This window comes from Tripterygium wilfordii, chromosome 3 (assembly GCF_013401445.1).
Source record: "Tripterygium wilfordii isolate XIE 37 chromosome 3, ASM1340144v1, whole genome shotgun sequence".
NCBI classification, from domain to species: Eukaryota; Viridiplantae; Streptophyta; class Magnoliopsida; order Celastrales; family Celastraceae; genus Tripterygium; species Tripterygium wilfordii.
In genome coordinates this window covers 11,050,015-11,070,413 of record NC_052234.1, presented here as the reverse complement: position 1 = coordinate 11,070,413, position 20,399 = coordinate 11,050,015, and the positions used below count along the sequence as shown (strand labels likewise).

The 20,399-nt window shown below is 36.5% G+C and overlaps 3 protein-coding genes across 5 annotated transcripts; 2 read left to right on the top strand and 1 right to left on the bottom strand.

Moving 5' to 3' along the window:
• Positions 1 to 983: 983 nt before the first annotated feature.
• Positions 984 to 2,385, bottom strand: LOC119995405 (zinc finger A20 and AN1 domain-containing stress-associated protein 4). Of its 3 annotated transcripts, none has more exons than XM_038841888.1 (2): positions 2,164 to 2,385; positions 984 to 1,766 (listed from the first exon to the last, which is right to left on the bottom strand). In XM_038841888.1, the coding sequence occupies exon 2, from the start codon at positions 1,750 to 1,752 to the stop codon at positions 1,270 to 1,272; it is 483 nt and encodes a 160-aa protein (XP_038697816.1). In that variant the 5' UTR covers positions 1,753 to 1,766; positions 2,164 to 2,385; the 3' UTR covers positions 984 to 1,269. The 3 variants fall into 3 exon arrangements, with proteins under 3 accessions (XP_038697816.1, XP_038697815.1, XP_038697814.1); XM_038841887.1 differs by having other exon boundaries at positions 984 to 1,791; positions 2,164 to 2,374; XM_038841886.1 differs by lacking the exon at positions 2,164 to 2,385 and adding an exon at positions 2,039 to 2,066.
• A 3,204-nt stretch (positions 2,386 to 5,589) lies between these two features.
• Positions 5,590 to 9,532, top strand: LOC119995133 (uridine nucleosidase 1). Its single transcript, XM_038841531.1, has 9 exons — positions 5,590 to 5,988; positions 7,092 to 7,207; positions 7,314 to 7,373; positions 7,697 to 7,879; positions 7,973 to 8,077; positions 8,295 to 8,391; positions 8,479 to 8,586; positions 8,948 to 9,083; positions 9,170 to 9,532. The coding sequence occupies exons 1-9, from the start codon at positions 5,889 to 5,891 to the stop codon at positions 9,276 to 9,278; spliced, it is 1,014 nt and encodes a 337-aa protein (XP_038697459.1). The 5' UTR covers positions 5,590 to 5,888; the 3' UTR covers positions 9,279 to 9,532.
• Positions 9,533 to 11,529: 1,997 nt separating this feature from the next.
• Positions 11,530 to 14,336, top strand: LOC119984278 (GDSL esterase/lipase At5g03610-like). The gene is made up of 4 exons (XM_038828147.1): positions 11,530 to 11,686; positions 11,783 to 12,019; positions 12,558 to 12,832; positions 13,640 to 14,336. The coding sequence occupies exons 1-4, from the start codon at positions 11,620 to 11,622 to the stop codon at positions 14,159 to 14,161; spliced, it is 1,101 nt and encodes a 366-aa protein (XP_038684075.1). The 5' UTR covers positions 11,530 to 11,619; the 3' UTR covers positions 14,162 to 14,336.
• Positions 14,337 to 20,399: the final 6,063 nt, after the last annotated feature.

Below are 20,399 nucleotides of genomic sequence, written 5' to 3'. Positions count from 1 at the left end.
GCACCAATTTGGCCAGGCCGTAACTAAGCAGTACAAATTTATGAATTAAACCCATTAGTCCGATCCCCAGACCAAATTCATCTTCTCCTTCCAAATAATGCTATCATAAATGGAGTAGAAAGTTGTTAACACCTCCAGCCAATTGCATCGTGCCAAACCAGGAAAAAAAAAAGTCAGAGGAAAGAGAACCTACTTTTAACCTTTTCGCTTTGTAACAGAGACTAGCGAGGCATTTCAAGAAATATATGATTGGGTGAAGCATTACAACAAGGCCAAAAGTAAGGCCAAAAATGTTGGCCCAGTCCCACCTCTATCACATAAAAAGTCAAGTCAAACACGAATTCTAATACAGTCACATTAGTAAAACACAAATTTCTATAAACTTTTTATTCCTACACACTTTTGCTTTTCACCCAACCCAACAACATTCCATTCCTCCATATTATCCACAACAAAACTACATCAAAACATCAAATATCAATACATCCACATCAGCAAAACACTTATCCCAATACAGTCACATAAGTAAAACACATTTTACAATACAGCCACATCAGCAAAAGACAATATCTTTGTTGGCCCAATACCACTTCACCATTGCATTTGCCCTAAGGGTAGCAAAACTATATCAGATCTGAATGATTGAATTTGTCATATTCAAATTAATAAAGTTTTGATATAAGTTATATGTCCGAAATTTGGATTCAAATACAAAAATTTATTTGGTTTAAAATCAAGTCCTGGTGCAAATAAATAAATCTCGTCTGGACCCTAGCCTGAACTAAGTTTTTGTTAAATTTACTAATTTAGATTTAAACTAATTCAAGTGTGATCAATTAAATACGTTTGAAATCCAATCCGAGTTAGGATTCGAATATATAAATATTTCATAAACACGTGATATTGTCCAATTCGAAACATTTTTTTTTTCCATCCCTACCAAAAGGTCGAAACTCAAAACCACTTGTCAAATAGGAAGAATCTAAACCAACAAAACCAGCATTTATATTTCAACTCCACCAAGAAAGCGAGTAACCTTTTTATGCTCTTTTTTTTTTGAGAAGTTTTTTTGCTCTAACACATCAAATAAAAACTTAGCAAAGCAATAATATATATTAGAACATCAATGCAAAATGAACGGCCGTGATCAACATTCAACGGTAGTCATCAACATATCATCAACCTCGGGAGAAGAATTCCTTACGTTCAAATGCATATATTTGACGCGGTCCTCAGACCGGACGGTCCTGATTGAGATCATACACCGGTCTAGATCTTATGCAGCTTTTCACCTTTGACCAGCGGATTAGCCCTCGCAATATCTTCTCTGCCAGCCGTCTTGTAATCGAACGTGCAATCGTGTTTCTCCGGGTACCTGTGGCTCCCACAAAACGTGATCCCACACCTGCACTTGAATCCGGTCAAACCGACCCGTTTTCTGCACACCGAACAACGATTAGGCTGCTGCACCGTCCCCATAGCCGTAGCGACCTCCGCCACCGTGTTCTGTACATCTCCGGTGACCACTGGTAGGGTGAGAGACGAGAGGGAATCGATTGCTGGTGAGGGAGAGAAGGAAGGAGAGGAAGCAGAGAGGGAGGCCTTGATGGAGGCTGCTTGTTGCTCCTTAAGGCAGTAGTCTCTGTAGCATTTGGAGCACATGTTCATCGTGGCTGGGCTGCCAAAGAAGCCGCAGTTATTGGCGCATAGACGGTGCCCTTCCGATGCTTGGCATCTGTGCTCTTCTGCCATGATTAACCTCGGATCTGTATTTTTCGACCGTTAAATTTCCTGAAGAATCAATTGATCTATAAGATTCACATGAACACATCATAGACCGACAGACACGAGAATTTCCGAATTATGAAATTAACACGTTTTGATCCTCAATAAGCTTAAAATAAACGAAAGAAAAATCAGTTCACAGTCATCAAATTAACTTTCAAATTTCGTATAAACAGAGTATAAATTCATGAAACAGGATCTGACAGCACAAATATGGAAAACGGTAATCGCGGAAATTGTTAGGCAAGGATACGTTTCCGTTCCATTTTCTTCCGTATTCTCAGCAACCAAACAGCGCATAAATGAATATTACCATAAATTCAAAACATCATCTATTCAAGACCAAGACCAAAGAAGGGGAAGGATGTAGAGAAATACCTGTTTGAAGAAATCAGGAAAGTCTGACACAAACAAAGGGAATTAAACGAAGAAGAATCTTAAATCAGGGAAGAACTATCAGGGAAGGTATGTAAGAAAAGAGAGATGAAGAAACGGCGAAAATGGTCGAAACATGATAAATCATAATTAATTATTGTGATAAATTTATTTTTTCTGTTCTGGAATGTTTTTTTAAATAAAAGGAATATATTGACAGGCCGGAGAGAGGAGCCAAAATGGAAGCCTCAGCCTCAGCCTCAGCCAGCCAACTTTTCTTTTATGGCGAATGAAACACGGCCACGGAAATTCATGCACAAAGGCGGAATGAATCTGACGTGGGTGATGATATCGCACCGATTTGTGGTAAAACGTGGCATGTAATATGGCCGAAGGATGGCTAGCGATTGGCTGGACGTGAAGTCGATGTGGAGGCGCAGGTGATCGTGAGGTGGAGGTAAATCAAGTGGTGATGTGACAAGATCTCAAGATTGAACTGTCTTTGAGCAATGGGCCCATAGGCCCCATACACGTTCTCATGGTTTTAAAAAAGGGGAAATGAGATGTTAGGCCTGAAATGAGCTATGGTCTATGGGCCTGGATAACGGGCCGTATCCTGCATTCAAACATTAAGGTTGTGGGCCTGTTCAGGCCTTAAATGAGCTATGGTCTATGGGCCTGAATAACGGGCCGTATCTACATTCAAACATTAAGGTTGTGGGCCTGTTCATCAAAATAACTACACACGTAACACACCTGATGAAATGGGCCATGACGATTGTAAAAAGGTCATGGACATTTTTAAAATTGTAAAAAAGTGTAATTTAAGGGTAATTTGGTCATCTGACTTAAGATATTTTTTAGTTTATACCTATAATACCCTCCTCTTTCTTCTTCTTCTTATTCTCCCTCCAACTATCCAACTCTAGTGTGTCCTCTCTTTCTCTCATTCTTCTATACTAAAAGTTATCTCCTTCTTTCTCTCCTTCTTCTTCTTCTTCTTCTTCTTCTTCTTCTCGATCTGGTTCTTCGTTGTCTTCTTCTCCGTTTTTGGCCGAGTTCCTCCTCTCTTCATCTCCTTCTTCGTCGTTGCTCAATCTGGACTGCGTCGAGTTGCTCTGCTTCGTTTTTGACAGATCTGGACTATGCTTCGTTGTTCAATCTGGGTTGTGCTTTGTTTTTTTGCAGATCTGGACTCTGGTTCATTTTTTGCAGAGATGTATCGCTATAGTATCACTATAGTATCACCAACACCAAAAAACCACTAAAATGATGAAACTAGTATGCATACTTCATCTTCCTAACTACTTTTCCTTTCTTGATTTTCTTTTCTTGGTTACCTCTCTTGTTCGTTTTGAAAAAACATTTACAAGTGCAGAGATGTATCACTATAGTATCACGAACACAAAAAATTCATTAAAATGATACAATTGAACCAATATGCATACTTCTTCTTCCTAATTACTTTTCCTTTCTTGGTTTGTACATCTCTTGCTCGTTTTGGAAAAACATTTACAGCTGCAGAGATGTATTACTATAGTATCACGAACATCAAAAATCCACTAAAATGACATAATTGAACCAGAAAGACATGTAATGCTATCAAATTTACATTCTAACATTTATATCATCATTTTATGAGCCAAAAATATAAATTGAACACTAAATTGGATCTTCTATTTAAAAGTATCACTATTGTATCACAATTCGTGGAGAGAGAAAATCAAAATTGAGGTTATTTTGGTAAAAGATGATCCCTAGTGTACTTTTTTAAAAGGATGTTTTAGTGATTGTACTTTTTTACAATTAAGTATAATCTAGTGTACCGGCCTCCAAAAGTCCCCTTTTTTTCCCTCACACAAATCATATATGTGATTTATTTCCTGAGCTAAGCTTATGTTTTGCGTGGCCTAATGCAACTTTTGGTAATCGAAAAATTTACCAGTTTCTAACTAGGTCAATGGATGTTTGAAATTAGTAATCTACTAATCAAATTTCTTACAATCTAGTAACTTGGGCATATTTCTCATCACCCGGCAATTAAACTTCCTACGTGATATCACAAAATCTAAAAAAAAATGTCAAATTGGCACTAGCAAATCGAATGCGTCGTCACTAGCAAAACAAGGGGGGATTGTGGAGACCATTCCGAAAAAACTTTACTAATTATGGTTCGACCAAATCGATTAACTTAACAACAGTCTCCCTTTAGTTCTTACCTTGTTTGAAAATATCATATGCAATTCAGAATCCGTCCATTCTTTGTCCCGTCGTACATGAAATCACTGCACTGATTTACGCGATCCCACTCAACCAGAGGTTAAAGGCTATGATCAACTTTCGTTAGATGAAAAAAGAAAAAACAAAATAAAGAATTTTCTATAGTTCACATGCACGGTGCACCATGTGTTGGCGCATAGAGATGCAAAAGAAATATAAATTTATTTAGTACTGTATGTTCATCATGTGTTTGCATGTGCATTTTGACAGGATAGGACGGGCCATTGTCCACCCAACCATTTCAGTTGCAACAATCAGACTCTTATAATACACCCATGTGCTAGCTTTCATGTGCACTTGGCTTTTCAATACAAAATACATGCAGGTTTTGTTCATGGCAAATACCTTACTAAATGCATAGAGTTTCCCTTCAGCGAGTTACATAATTAGCCTTTGTCGTTATTGCAAATACCTTGCTAAATGCTAAGTACATCCCTCAAGCCAATCTTCTCTGTACCCCATAAATCAAAAATTCCCCAAAGGCAAATCGAGAAAGATATTATGACTATTTTAATTGATATCAAAGACCATATAGCTAAGTTTTCCTTCCAATTCTCTTCAAATATCTCTTTTTATTTTTTTTTCTAGGCTATCTAAATAAGGAAATTTGATGAAAATTCCTCTCACTTTTTTTCACTCTCCCCAAACCCTAAATCCAAACAGACCGTAAGTGTAGAATTGCTTATTTGAGAGAGGCATTTCTCCAAAAATCAACACAACAATAAATATATATCAAACAATTAAAGCACAAAGATGGGTTGACATCCCATCTCGTATTTTTTGTGGAAAATTCCCCAAAATCCCTTACCCTAATTAGGACATATTATAAATAACAGTTATCTTTAATGATCCCATCCCTCTTTTTTGGGGGTGTGATTTGGAAAATTACCCGAAATCCCCTACCCTAATTATAACACACTACATATATCAACTCATTAGATCATCTCAACCCTCAATTCTCCTCCATCATCATTTAACGGATAACTCTTGAGAGAACATGAGGAAACAACGTCAACCTCACATATATACCAAATCTCATCACCTCTCCAAAATCAGTAATGATCTCGATCGTCCCATTATTTTTGGGTGTGATGTGAAAGATTCCCCAACATCCCCTCGCATAATTACAGCATACTACATGTATAAACTCATCAGATCATCTCAACCCTCGATTCTCCTCCATCATCTGACGGCTAACTCTTGAGAGAACATAAGGAAACAACGTTCGCATACCAAATCAAATCTCACCACCTCTCTCCAACATCAGTATCTTGACAGCCCCACCATTGCAACAGACAAAACCCCTAGACTAGAGTATATACGATATATATACCACCAATCCTCACTCGTTAGTGATAGCAAAATAGCAACTGTCTTGATATAATCAGCGATCATATGTGATTATATTTATAATTGATTTTGTTGTTCGGAGACCGTGTTCTTTGAATATGGATGCTGCCATGGCGGAATTTAACGGCCAAGTTGACGGCCTACTCGGCGCCTCTGCGAAGCGTGAGAAGCTCATTATTGATACCGACCCTGGAATCGGTGAGTTTCGTTGTTTTTCTTTCTTTCATTGGGATTGTTTGTTTTTGTGGGTAAATGTGGGAAGTGGAAGGAACTGAATCTTTTGTTTTTGACTTTTTATTTCGTGGTTGGCTGAGCCTAATAGTTTAATGTAATACCTCGTTTCTGCAATCTTTCTTAATATTTTGTATTAAGAGCTTGATAATTCGTAATGCTTAAGAGAGTACACTGTTTCGGAATGTTGTTGATTGGCAAATTCCTTTGATTTCCTGGTTCTTTGGTTTATATACTTTTTCTTAGTCTCTAGGTTTAAGTTTAATTGCTCTGTTTGGTTTCTGAAAAAATTGGGAGAAAGGACCTGGAAAAAGATTGAGTATTGTAGTATTTTGTTTTGATTTCTAAGGGAAAACAATTGCAGTTGAAACAAAATGGTTTGTTTGTGTGAATGACATTGTTTCTCACTCTCGGATTTGTAACTGAAAGATGATGGTTTACATTTTTGTTGCTGAGGTTGCCCCTGTCAATTTGACGGCAAAAAGGAGAAAATGGAGACAATTGTTAACTCAGTTTCAAAGTTCTTTTATATATACATATATATAAGTATGTAAATGTATATATATTTATATATTCTTGAGTTGTGAGATGTTTTTTTTTCCCTCTCTCTTTAGATCCCTCAACTATTGCACATTTAGTCCTGTAGGAAGAGGACTAAATCCACCTATTTTGTTATGGAAATTGATCCCAAGGGAAATGTGCTTTGAACCCATAGTATGAATAGTGATGTATGTAGATAAAGCAATGATTCATAATAGTTGGATTCAAATGTACCTAATTATGTTCTTCAATTGCAATGTAGCAAGGATTTCTTCCTCTTATCAGGCATTATTTGAAAATGTCACTTAACAAAAACAAAAGGTGCCATTGAAGTCTTAATAATATTATTTGGTGTTCAATTATGATTAGGCAGTAGTTTTTGGATATTGTTTTCCTCCTGCTAAGGAAGAGGTTCTTATCAGGCATTCTTTCATAATTTGATCATGAAATTAGTGTTGCAAGTGTAACGTGGTCTCCATTTAAAAACCTCGTTTCAGTTTTAACAAAATGCATTTATTTTTCACTAACAGATGATAGCATGGCGATCCTTATGGCATTTCAAACACCAGAGTTGGAGGTCTTAGGCTTGACAACAATATTTGGTAATGTGACCACGGAAGATGCCACTCGTAATGCCTTGCTTTTGGTGTGTATTTGTGTCAGTTGAAATTCATTTGCTGTGAATTTTTTGTGTCACCATGTCGCTTGAACCTTTTCATGATCAATAATGTTTTTAATTTGCCAAAGGACAGTGTGAGATTGCAGGGCGTCCAGGTGTTCCTGTGGCAGAGGGCAGCCCTGAGCCGCTAAAGGTAATTTTTTAAATAAGTTCCCTTACCCTGTTTGCCTTTCCTCGTTGAAATTATATTATTCTGTACTATTGATTTCCTGTGTAGCTCTTGGCACGCTTAATTTCTGTCCCTTGAGCAAACTGAGTATCAACTGCTGGCTAGTTTTTTTTGTTACTTCACACATGCTTGTGTTTTCTGGTATCAGCTTATTTTTACAATTATGGTACTTCATTGATCATGCAACTTTTAGGTGAATAGTTGTGTGACCCTCTTTTCTTGACTATCTACGTTAGTTTGATTATCTCACTAAGTTTTCATATTTTTAATGTTTTTTCCTGGAAAAGGGAGGTAGGCCTCGGATTGCGGACTTTGTTCACGGTTCTGATGGATTGGGGAACATATCTCTGCCTTCCCCAAGTGCAAAGAAATCTGAGAAGAGTGCTTCTGAGTTTTTGACTGAAAAGGTCTCTGAATATCCTGGTGAAGTATCTATACTTGCTCTTGGACCTCTAACAAACTTAGCTTTGGTAAGTTATATGATTATTTTCTTTCAGTTTGTTTCCCTTTGAATCTGTGTCATCAGAACTCTTAATTCCAATCCTCGTATGTTTTAATACCAGGCGATCAAAAGAGACTCTTCCTTTGCGAGCAAGGTTAGAAGGATTGTAGTACTTGGTGGTGCTTTCTTCGCATTGGGAAATGTAAATCCTGCTGCAGAAGCAAATGTACGTGTAATTTTTATGTTTACAGATATGAGTTGGATCCATGCCTAGGCAAATCACTTGCTCAATGTGCTGCAAGTTTATGAGTTTCAAGTGGGATTCCGTTCTGCTTAGTTTAAACCTCATGTCAATGATTTACCTACACACACTTCACGGACCCAGTGATTAACCATGTCATAACGACCAAATGACAGGAGACAATTGTGCTTCGTAATTGCAGATCTATGGAGATCCAGAAGCAGCAGACGTAGTATTCACTTCAGGGGCAAATATTGTTGTCGTTGGAATTAACGTTACAACCCAAGTTAAGCTAACAGGTTGGTGTCTATTTCTTTCCTGCTTAACTTTATATGGTCTTGTGGAAAACAAATTTCTCGGACAGTGATCATCATCTTATATGTCAGATGACGATCTTCTTGAATTGCGGCAATCAAAAGGAAAATATGCTCTACTTCTAAGTGACATGTGCAAATTCTATAGGGATTGGCATGTGAAGTCTGATGATGTCTATGGTAATTTTCTAAGCTTGTCTTGTTTATTTTTCCTTTTATCGGTGAGCAGGGAAGGGAGAAATACTTGCACACTCATGGATACAACTAGATATGAACATACCTTTTACTGCTGTTTCTGTAGATACCTGTATTTCATAGGATTTTCTTATAAAGACGGAACATATTAAAGATGTGAAAGAAAATTTGCGTAAATTGAAGGCATCTTTCTTAAGAACAACCAATTGTGCTGGCAAAGAAGAATTCAACTAACTATTGCTTTCCAATCTTACTGTATTTCTGCTCAAAAATCCTGTGAAAGCATCGCAGGTGTGATACCCTAGGATGTTTTTAAGTGGACTACCTTATTGAACTTTGGTTGCAGGAGTTTTCCTCCACGACCCTGTTAGTTTTGTGGCACTAGTTCGGCCCGATCTCTTCACATACAAGAAGGGCGTTGTGAGGGTTGAGACGCAGGGGATCTGTATGGGCCACACCCTTATGGACCAAGGACTAAAGAAGTAAGTGAAAATTCTGGATAATTTGTACATTTCAACTACTTTCCTTGCATACTTACTAAATTTTATGCTGCTGCAATTTGATACAGATGGAATGGAAGTAACCCGTGGACCGGCTATTCTCCTCTTTCAGTGGCCTGGACAGTTGACGTTGATGGGGTCCTTAATTATATAAGAAAACTGTTGATGAAAGCATAAAGCTTGGGGTCTTTGACATCCTTTTCCACATTTGCCAGAAACCAAAAATGAAGGCCACATTGCCTTTGATTTCAAATGAGAATCCTTTGTGACCATGTTTCATTGTTCTTGTGGCTGGCCCAATTCTTGGATGTGGAGGCTCATTATGGGTCTCAAAATCCTATCATGGCATGCGTAAATGTGTATGAACATTCAGATCACTGATGTTAAAACTTTTCAGTACTTCAATGAGAAAATTCTTGTTCTTGGGTTAATTATAATGCTCGATCTTGGGGTCCTTTTTTTGTTAATGATCTACCGAGGATGATGAGTTCTGCAACTGAAAAATATGCTGAAAGTATTCTTGCATTTTCAATTTTAGATCACAGTTAACCGCGGGCCGCGGCGTGGTCATCTTAGTGCCATTATCTCCGTTATATTCTTGTCTGAAGAGTTTGAGGTTGGCTATATGTAGATCTAAAGGAGAAATTTGTTTGAATCCAAGATACGAGTAGGCCACTGATCAGCCCAGTAAATGAACCCAAAACATAATCGGGCCAAACGTAGCGTCTGAGATTGAGACGAGTGGGCTCCTATATGGGCCCAATCCATCAACAAATTTCTTTCCGAATTCTGACCAAGACAGTAAGACGAACCTCTGTATGGTTTATCCAACAGAGCTCAAGCAGCCTTAACAAGTTGCAACGCGCAGAGTCATGAATCATGAATTAGTCTTCATGATAGTTATTCAACTTAATTGACCTTCCAATTCCTTCTTCTTTTCACACAATATAGATATATGTGTACATGAAATTATACATATATAATTTATAGTGCACGTGGAGAATTTTTTGTATGACTAATTTACGTCAAACCCAGACATCCAAATATTCCTTTGACCTTCAAATCTTTTTAAGATTTCTGTTAGTCCCCATTAAACCACGATTGATTTTGTTTTCCATTCTCTGGCCACCTTTGAAGAAGACCAATTCATTTGTGACAATAAATGACCATAGGCTTATTTTATTTTATTTTCGAGGAATAAATGACCATAGTTAATTAATAATAGTAATGATGATGCACGAAATCAACGAATGGATTGCACGTGCCTATCTCAAATGCGAATAAATAATTAAAATAAACTTTGACACGTTATAATATGTTAGAATAATGCAATTGAAGCTGACGTGGCAATATGATAATGTTTTTTTTTTTTAAAGGCCCACAAGCCACACACACTCTAAGCCATAACCCTGAATCTCAAGGTCCTGGGGCAGACAACCTGATCAACCAGGCTATCTCCCATTCTCTATGATAATGTACTTAACTCTCTCTTTTGACATGATCTGTTTTTCAATAATGTATGCATGCATAGATAAATAGATATATTATTAAAAATAAAATAAAATGCCGAAGACAACTGTTAACACCATTCCCTGCCAAGAGAATTATTGATATCTAAGTATCTAATGAATAATTAATAACTTCATTGGCATCCCCACCACGTGAATTATAGCTAAATCCAAGATTGATAGAATATAGTAATGGAGAAGAATAATTCTGGAAGATGCAACGTAAAAAAATAATAGAAAAAAAATAAATAATTTTTTTAGTTGGGCTTGATAAGAGATAATATTTAAAATTGCATTCCCAGCACAAATGGGGTACTCAAAATAAAACGTTGTATGGTAAAAATTTGTACCTAATTAACCAAACACTTTAAGTAATCAATATTAATGTGGTTGATGAATTGATTTATATGGGGTTTGGTGTTATAGGAGTTTTCCAAAGAAAAATATTCATCAAATTTGTGTCTTTTTTTTCCCTTTAAAATTTGAAAATGTTGAAAAATAAAAGTGTAAACTTATTCATAACTCAATTGAGAGCTTCGACATAAAAAGGGGGAAAAAATATTATTTATAGGATTTGAAAAAGGAAATTTATTGAAAAAGGAAAATAATAATCCACTATGATTTTATGATATAAAGAATTATTACCTACGTCGTTATAATTCCAATAAATAGACTGATTATTAAATTGGAAAAGTTAATTTATTTTGCATGTTCATGAATCTTAGTAAGGGGATAAGCTCGCCGTACAAGAAGTCTGTCGGTTAAAAAAAAATTATGAATATTAGTATTTTTTTCAGTAGGTTACTTAATTGACCTAGTTGCATGGGTAGTTGGTAACAGATCAAAGGGTTTCATTATTTCAAAAATAATAATAAGAAAAGAAGAAAATGCCTCGAATTCTTAATATATAAAGCTTAACACACAGTCTGATACATAAGTCATTCCCCAATATCTCCATCTCTCCTTTCACCAAGACTCACTTTTATGCAAAACTAATTGTTTGCTTTTCAATGGACGCACATCTCCAAAAGCTACTCTCCAACCTCTTCTGCTTCACAATCCTCCTCCTCCTCTTAAGTAAATTTCATGAATTTTGCATTTAATTTTCCTTTTCTACATCTATGCATATACATATTGACATCGTCTATATGTACATATTTATATATATTGCAGGAAACCAAGGTGTCCAAGGTGATTCTGGTCACCACAACCTCCACCGCCGCCTTCTTACAAACCGGAATCTGTTAAGTTTCAGACCGAATAAGCTGTTTGTGTTCGGAGACTCTTATGCTGACACTGGCAACAACCCAATCTCCGCCTCAAGTTCCTGGAAAACTCCCTACGGAGTCACCTTCCCGGGCAAACCGTCCGGTCGGTTCTCTGATGGCCGCGTCTTGACTGATTATCTCGGTGGGTCCCTCACGAACTTTCTCATAAATTAGCCTTATCTTTCATGTCTAATTTTTTTTTAATTTTTTTTTTATCAACTTTTCTTTGTTTCTTTGGTTTGCATAATTGCAGTACTGTCATACCACTTTCCTTTTTTTTGTTTTTGCTTTCTGTCAGATTTTACATTACCTTTCACATCTAATATTATCTAGTACAATTTTGTTCCACATAAATCAATTAAATAAACAGTATTATATATATAAATATATATATTTGACCTTTTCAGTGCTAGCTCATTGATAATGGCCACTCTTCTTAGAGACTTCACTTTCAGCAACTCCTTTACACCAATGCCATAGTTCCACCGATCGACCTTTACCGTCGTATTTTTGACTCTTTCTGTTTGCCACATTAGATTAATGCCAAGATTCATTAATTAAACTATGCTTTTTTAAATGTATTCTTCTTGTAAATTGATTCATAAAACTGTGTGTATTATTATTTTTAATTAGGGAATCCGATGCCAATTGTATTATAATTAAATAAATAAAAATTGCAGCTAGGTTTATGGGAGTGAAGTCACCGATCCCATACAGATGGAGGAAGGTCGGGTACAAGCAAGTGAAATACGGAATGAACTTCGCAAATGGTGGCACCGGCGTGTTCGAGACCATATTTCCGGGGCCAAACATGACTACCCAGATCGATCTCTTTCAGCAAGTCATTAACGTGGAAAAAGTGTACGCGCAAACAGACTTGCAGAATTCTTTGGCACTTGTTACTGTTGCTGGCAATGACTACTCCACTTATCTTGCCAGAAATGGCTCTATTCAGGTACCTAACCTTGGTAGTTTAGCTCATTGACCATCTCTATTAATTAATTATTGTTATTGTTAGTAGCTATAGGAAGAATATAATACACGTCATGGGGGCACAGTCTGGTTTGACATTTGCCAACGTCACAAAAAATGTTTTCTTGCGCAATTATTATCACATATTACTGTCATTCTTTTGGCTTTTGCCCCGTTTGTTGGTCAGGGTCGTGCCAATATTTATTGTTTTCTTGGCTTGAAGCTCCAAGTACACGTTAACAATTGCTGCTTTGAGGACCCACCCATATTAATTAAAAAAATTCAACAATTTTATGGATTTCGTTGTTTTTTTGTCGAAATTATCTCAAATGTTGAGAAGAATGCACACGATTTCATATGAATCATATGGGGTTCACGATTTCACTTTTGATCATGTGTGTGTTAGAAGTCTCACATCGTAAAAAGCTATGTGGATATTCCCTTGAATAAGGGTTTAGTCCACCACTTACAACTAAAAAGGCCTTTTTCATGAGGTTTAGTGAGTTGGACTTTTAGCTCACTTATTGAGTATAGGAGAAGCAAAACTATGCGGATCCAATGTTTTCACGAGAATCGAATAACCCAAAGCGAACAATATTATTGATGTGTATGGGGGCATGGATTAACAATGGTGCTAGATAGTTGGGACAAAAAACACCGATATCCTTTTTAACATTTTTTTTTCTATATGTCACCATTGACATTAATCTCTTACTGCTCCGTAATTTTAAGTTGCTTTAATTACTATGAATTTCACTAAACGTGTGTTTCTAATTTGTTTGTATGGTAGGGTTTGCAAGCTTTCATTCCACTTGTTGTGAACCAACTTGCCATCAACTTGGACCGTATTCACAAAATTGGTATCCGAAAAATCGCATTGACAGGCCTGCAGCCTTTAGGATGCCTCCCTCGGAGCACAGTTTCATCCTCATTTCAAGAGTGCAACGATTCCGAAAATGCCCTGGTCAATCTCCACAACTCGCTTCTCCAACAAGCCGTCGCCAAATTCAACAATAATCAAACCAAGGACGCACCCTTTGTGATCCTGGATCTATATACCGCATTCATGACTGTGTTCCAGAACAAAGGAGATCATCCAGGGAGTTCGAAGTTTGAGAATCCATTGAAGCCGTGTTGTGTAGGTGTGAGTAGTGAGTTTAGTTGTGGAAGTGTAGACGGTGATGGAGCGAAGAAGTATACAGTTTGCGATGAACCAAAATCAGCTTTCTTTTGGGACGGGTCGCACCCTTCGCAGGAGGGTTGGCGTACGGTGTATGGTGCTCTGCAATCAACACTTGAACAAATTTATTGATCATTAAATTAAGCCTTGGTCGTCTGTTTTATTTATCTGTAGAGTAATTTTTTATTTGGTTGTAAGATGGGCTTGGGCAATAAGAGAAACATATTGTTTGGGTTTCAGTCCTCCAATGGGCTTGGGCTTTTTTAGGCCTGCCGTCTATGTTTATTGTGTTCAGGTTTAAGTTGCTGTAAACTCAACTGGGTTGAAAATTTAAGTATGGTGGGCCTTGGTGCAGTTGGACGGCCCATTATAGTCCTAAAATTAAGAACCCAATGCTGGGGTGTCAAACTTTAACTGTTGCACACGATTAGTCTTAACTGAATAAAGGAGGCCTAACTCTATGAATTTGTTTGCCCGAAAGAAAGCCTAATGGGGTGTAGCCCAATAAGGAATTATCTTCAACTGCTAAAGCCCACTCCTTCTTCAACTTCTTCCTTGAAAAATGTACGTGGGGGATTATTAAGCCCGTCAGTAGTTCCAATTCTAGGCCACGTCCATCTAATAAGCTCCAAATCTTTCCAACCCATGATCAACTCTCGAAGAAACATTTTGGGCTTCCAATGCTGACCCAAAACGGTAATAGGCTAATAGCTTAGCTTATAAGGGACAGGTGGAATGCGCGTGCGCCTTATCAGTTGAGCCAAAAGCGGACTCAGGGCCCAATAACATAGCCCGGATTTATTACAGGCCTAAATATTGGGTGGGCCGTCTATTTCAGTTGGCCTTCTGCAATTTCCAGAGAATACCATGATCAAGTTTTACGTCGAGTAATCAAGAATGAGGAGCAGAAGATCAAAAGATCCTACACCAAAAAATAGTTTGAAGCAGTCATGAGTGTGGGATCTAAGTTAAGTTGTCTGAAGCAGAAAAAAAGAAACAAGAGTACAAGACAAGAGTGGGTGGTAGTCCGTACTTGTTCATACACAAATTGTGATAGCGGCATTTCACCTAAAAAACTTGTGAAGAAAAAGAAAACCAGATGTAATAATTGTGTGGTCTGATTGTCATGTAGGTGAAACGTGTATCAGTGCATGCTTTAAACGTTCTCAACCCCTTCATCAGGCATCAACCTCTACGTACTCTGATCACGTGAAAAAAGCTACAGGTGGGGACACGCATCGCACAACTGCAAGAGGGTGAGTCACATAAAAAAAAAAAAGCCTGTTGTTTCCAACCAGGAATTAGGGTGTGTTTCAATTTTCAAATGGCGCTGATGGAGCTCAAAAGTAGTGTGGCCAGTGGCCATTTCGTTTATTCGACGTTTCCACATCAAATCAGTGTGAACACAACGCACACCACGATTTTCTCCTCCTGGCTTCACGGCCACTTTCAACTTTCAGGGTGCGCTCCCGTCTTCTTCCCGGAAAGAGAAATCTCATCATAAGCATCAATCATTCATGTATCTTAATTAATTGTTATATATATATACACACAAAAGAATTCTACTGTGTGTACTTAAAGCACAAACTTAACGCACAACTTTTTGAGAATATGAATGGGTGAAATGATAAGTGAGTCATTGTTTTGCGTCCCACATATTCTAAATCAACGGTAAAAATATAGATCCTCATTTTTAATCCACACGAGAGAATTCAGGTGCTATTATTGAGGAGTAATTGATTGTAGAATTCATGTGATTATTATATTTAAATTTCTTTCATTTATCGGAACTTTTTATCTTGTAAGAATAAATTCAACCAATGATTGATATGAAGTAATAGATAATCCTTTAAAAAGTGGATTTAGGCTACCAAATCCAATCGATAAAAAAAAAAAAAGAAAAAAAAAGAAGAGTAATTTAAAGGGAAAAAAAGAAGAGTAAACCAGTACCAGTTTAGAGGAGGATAGAAAAGTAAAGGAGTTTGAATTTAAAATGATCCCCAATCCATATAAAAATACAAGTGAAGCAAGATCAGTAGACAGTAGGTGCATGCATATTATTGTGATTTGTCATCTTGTATCATGAATGTGGCATACTTAATTGGGCCTGTAGACTTGCTTATGCACTACAACCCAAATATTTGGCATTGAATTGTTTTCTGCATCAAAAATGGTTGGCGGACGCTGTTTTTTGACTGCTGACCCATTCTCATCTGTTCAAAGATGATTTTCTTTGTGGCCTTTATCGTGCTAGCTGGTGCACAAACATGGCCCTAAACATCCGACACTCGCTTCTAATAAGGAAAGTACAAAAAAAAAAAATTATTAGACTTTAGCAATTAAGGAAAAAAGAAATTATCATTGGCGACCTTGCTCATCATTGTCATAGTTGTAGGAATTATAAAGAAAACCCTCCAAATAAAGACAAACAGTATTCCTTAAAGAAGTAGGTTTGACTCAGATAGGCTATATTAATAGATCTTGTAGGTTTCCTGTAAAAGAAAGAAGGACCATTTTCAAAGCGATTATTAGTGATCTCGTTCATCATCATTCATTTTATAGAAAGCGGCCAAAGAAACAGATATCGGTTAAGTAGTAATTATGTAGGTTAGGTTTCCTTTTAAAGAAATGCCTATCATAGGCCTCTTCTGACAATCATCATATAGGTTTCCTTTTATGTCATGTCCATTCTCCACTAACCAAGAAAGATAGCAAAACAACAAAGCTATGCAATATCCTTTTTTCCCTTCTTTTGGAATAAGTCGACAATATATGGTGCACCACTTGGTCTACATTTTGTCCAAAAATGGATCATGTGAGCCCAACTGCATGCCTGTCCAAGAACACTATGACATGGACATTGATCTCATCTCAAGATTGGGAAGACATACATATCTTCTCCCTCATAACACTGCCTAGCTCACACACATGATACTGCTTTTGCTTCTAGAAGGATTTGCCAGAATCATGAATTTTTTTTTTTTTTACTGAAAATTCAACAACTTCAAGAATCACGCACGATATCGACTTTAAATCAACAAAATCAGTATATATAAGTATGGTTTAGTTGAGTATCGTGACTTATTTGGAGTGGCTAATATTTAGTCGGATAAGATTCTAGGGGTGGGATTAAAAAGTCATCGGTTTATATCAAGGGCGGAACCAAAAATTTATGTTAAAGGGGACTGTTAAAAGTTGGCGGGGGTCCGGGGGCAGCGCCCCCGGAAATTTTTTTTAGGCTATTTACATTATATACCTATTTAATTGGCAATACAAGTTACTGAAATTAGTTGATTAGGCATTTAGGTTTACTGCTAGTTGAGATTCCTAAAACGAACTTATGAAGAAACACGGTTACACACTTGCATCAACGAAAGAGAGTAGGTACAAAGTGTGTTTTTATTTAGGTGGCTTAGTGTATATTTAGGTATGAACATGTATATAATTGTATTTTTATTTATTTATGTATAATTATATAAGTATGTATGTATATGTATATGTATATGTATGTATGCATGTATCCATATATATATATGTCCGTGTATATATGTGTAAGTATATATATATATATATAATTACCAAACATTTGGGGGTGACTACAGCCTAGTGTAGTCCCCCTAAATCCGCCCTTGGTTTATATGATTAAGTTAAGTTATTTGAATTTGATGAGAATCCCACATCAGAAGATGGTGGATTTGGAGTCTAGTTTATAAGGGAGGAAAAACCTCCTATTGTCAATATGGGTTTTCAATAGAGAGTTAGGCACAAACTTTTGACGCTAGACTTGGGCCCCCATCCCTTGTGGTGGGTATTCATCAGAATCTTTTAACGCACGTGTGTGGAAGGTCGCTATTTGAATCTCTTAATGCATGACATGATCTGATGTTATTTTAGCATCGAGTTTCGGCCCAGGACTTAACCAACCCATATGGTTTGTGAGTATTGCATGTGACGCGTGAGTTTACTATTAGAGTGGAATCCGATGGGATGTGCTTTCAGTGGATTCCTTCGACATAAAGAAGAAAAAAATCTTAGGGGTGAGCTAACTCCCGAATGAAGTTAACATTATAAATATTTTTTAATGATTTTTGTAAAACTAATTGTTGTCACTCATGGTGATACAATATTTATTGGTATTAGGTTTTCCCGTATATATGAACTTGTTCTGAAATAGAGTTTGGATTGGAGTGTTTGATTACATATTAGAAAGCCCATACAAATTAATTACCTCTTACCTAAACCTCTATTAATTCTTAATTTTTATCTCCATTGGGTTGTGTTTTACATTCTTAGTTGATGTGAATATATCCACCGACAGAAGTCCAATTCAGCCAGCTATTAATTTGTGACAATCTTATATGAACAACAGACATGTATGGAGTCACAATCAGAATAAACCAGCCTTGTCTTCTCTCTCTCTCTCTCACACACACACAGATATATATATATGTGGTTGTTGTTTGCTCTAATGAATAGCTGACTGGGTAGCCCCTCCAGTTGGAATATTATTCTTCACATCTGGGGATGATATTCATTTCACACAATTCCAAGGAACTATATATATATATATATATAATCACGACAAAAACTAGAGCTGTATAGTGGGATTTTTCGTGTGCAGGTGCGTCATGCAAAGTTAGCCTAAACAGGTCGTTTAAGTAGTATCTACAAATAATCTCTCATTAGACATGACATGGAGACTTGGATTCGTAATCATGTATTCGAAATTTGTTTTACATAATATTTATAGGCTACTTTTTTTTACTGTCTCTTAAAAGAAAGGATATGACAATTTCTCCACTTCGAACTGACTCTCACAACTTTGTCTTCTCAAATCCAATACCAACCCAAAAAAAAAGTGCTTGTTAATTACTTGGTAGGAAGTTTGAAATGTACTTTGCATCTTTCCCTGAGCGATGTAGGACAAGAGACTTAACCCATCTCTTCACCACTCGGTAACTCGCCTAACACCACCAAACTTGCACTACAGAGGCTTCTGACCCAGCGCACTCGAGCCTGGAGTTACAGATCTGCTTCTCCAGCAAACGAGTATGTGTGTGTGTCTATATATATATATAAATGTATATGGATATGAATATCTATTAAAGCAGTAATACAAAACCAATTAAATATTACTTCAAATTTTGTAAATAAAAGAATTGAATCCCAAGTTTGAGATCGATGGGATGAGCCACGAACTAGGTCACTCTTTTTAAGACGATAAGTATCTCTACCTCAAATTGTGCTAACAGTATATGGCAACGTCGCTCCTGGAATCAAATAGCCCAATATCTCTCTGTATTAGTATTCTCTGCACATAAAAACACCAAAAAAATTGTAATACTTCTATTTACGTCTTTGTCAGTTCATATAAGCAATTGAAGCTTTTCTTTTACTTTTATAATAAAAACAAAAACAAACATTTTATTGTATTCCTGAAAATCTAAATAATGTGATTTCTGAAGAACGTCGTATCTTTTGTTACAGTAATAGCTTAAAAAAATTGTAATTGAAAAAGAAAAAAAAAATTTAAAAATCAAAGGTCTCAAGAGCCCAAGGCCCTCTTCTGATATATAGTGTAGTAAGAATAGAATTTGAGAGTATAGTAAGGTTGATTTCCCAAGACCTCTTGTATCCTTTCCGCCCTTCAACTCTTATTACTCTCTTTGTTATCCGAAGGGTGGTCAGGCCTGCAATAATTAGTGCAACCAGAGAAACTGAAACAGATTTGTGCCTCCAGGAAGGATGATGGTCTCGATGATTGTGGCGAAACCAGACAATGAAATGGACAACTGCATAACATCCATAAAATAATAAAGTCAGAAAAGCAGTGCAGGACTTAAACGTGTCACTAATTCTTTGGTCCCGCATGAATAATTGAACTGGGTGTTTTTTCTTTGTTTATTTTTTGAGTTTGTTTAAGATATTTTTAAGCGGAAAAATGATATATATCACATAAGGTTTTTAATACATAATCGTCTATAATCTATATATATATAGACACACACACACATAAGGTTTTTCGTACATAATCGTCTATAATAATGTGGTAATTATATTATTTAAACACAGTCTCTTATTACATTATATCTGATTAACACAATTACTTATTACATTGTTTCTAACTAACACAATCTCTTATTGCACTTTTATGTACGAACGTAATTACATTTGTTTTAAGTGTTACAGATTTTTATACATTGTTTCAAAAATAATGTAATTAAGAACTTCCCATGTTAAATCTATCAACAATGAGTCTTTTTGGAAAAAGTTTTACATGTTGAATTCGAATATGTAATTATTATTATTTTGAAATCTAACATGTATTTTGAGAGACAAAACATTTTGAAGTTTCCTCTAAGAAATAAAA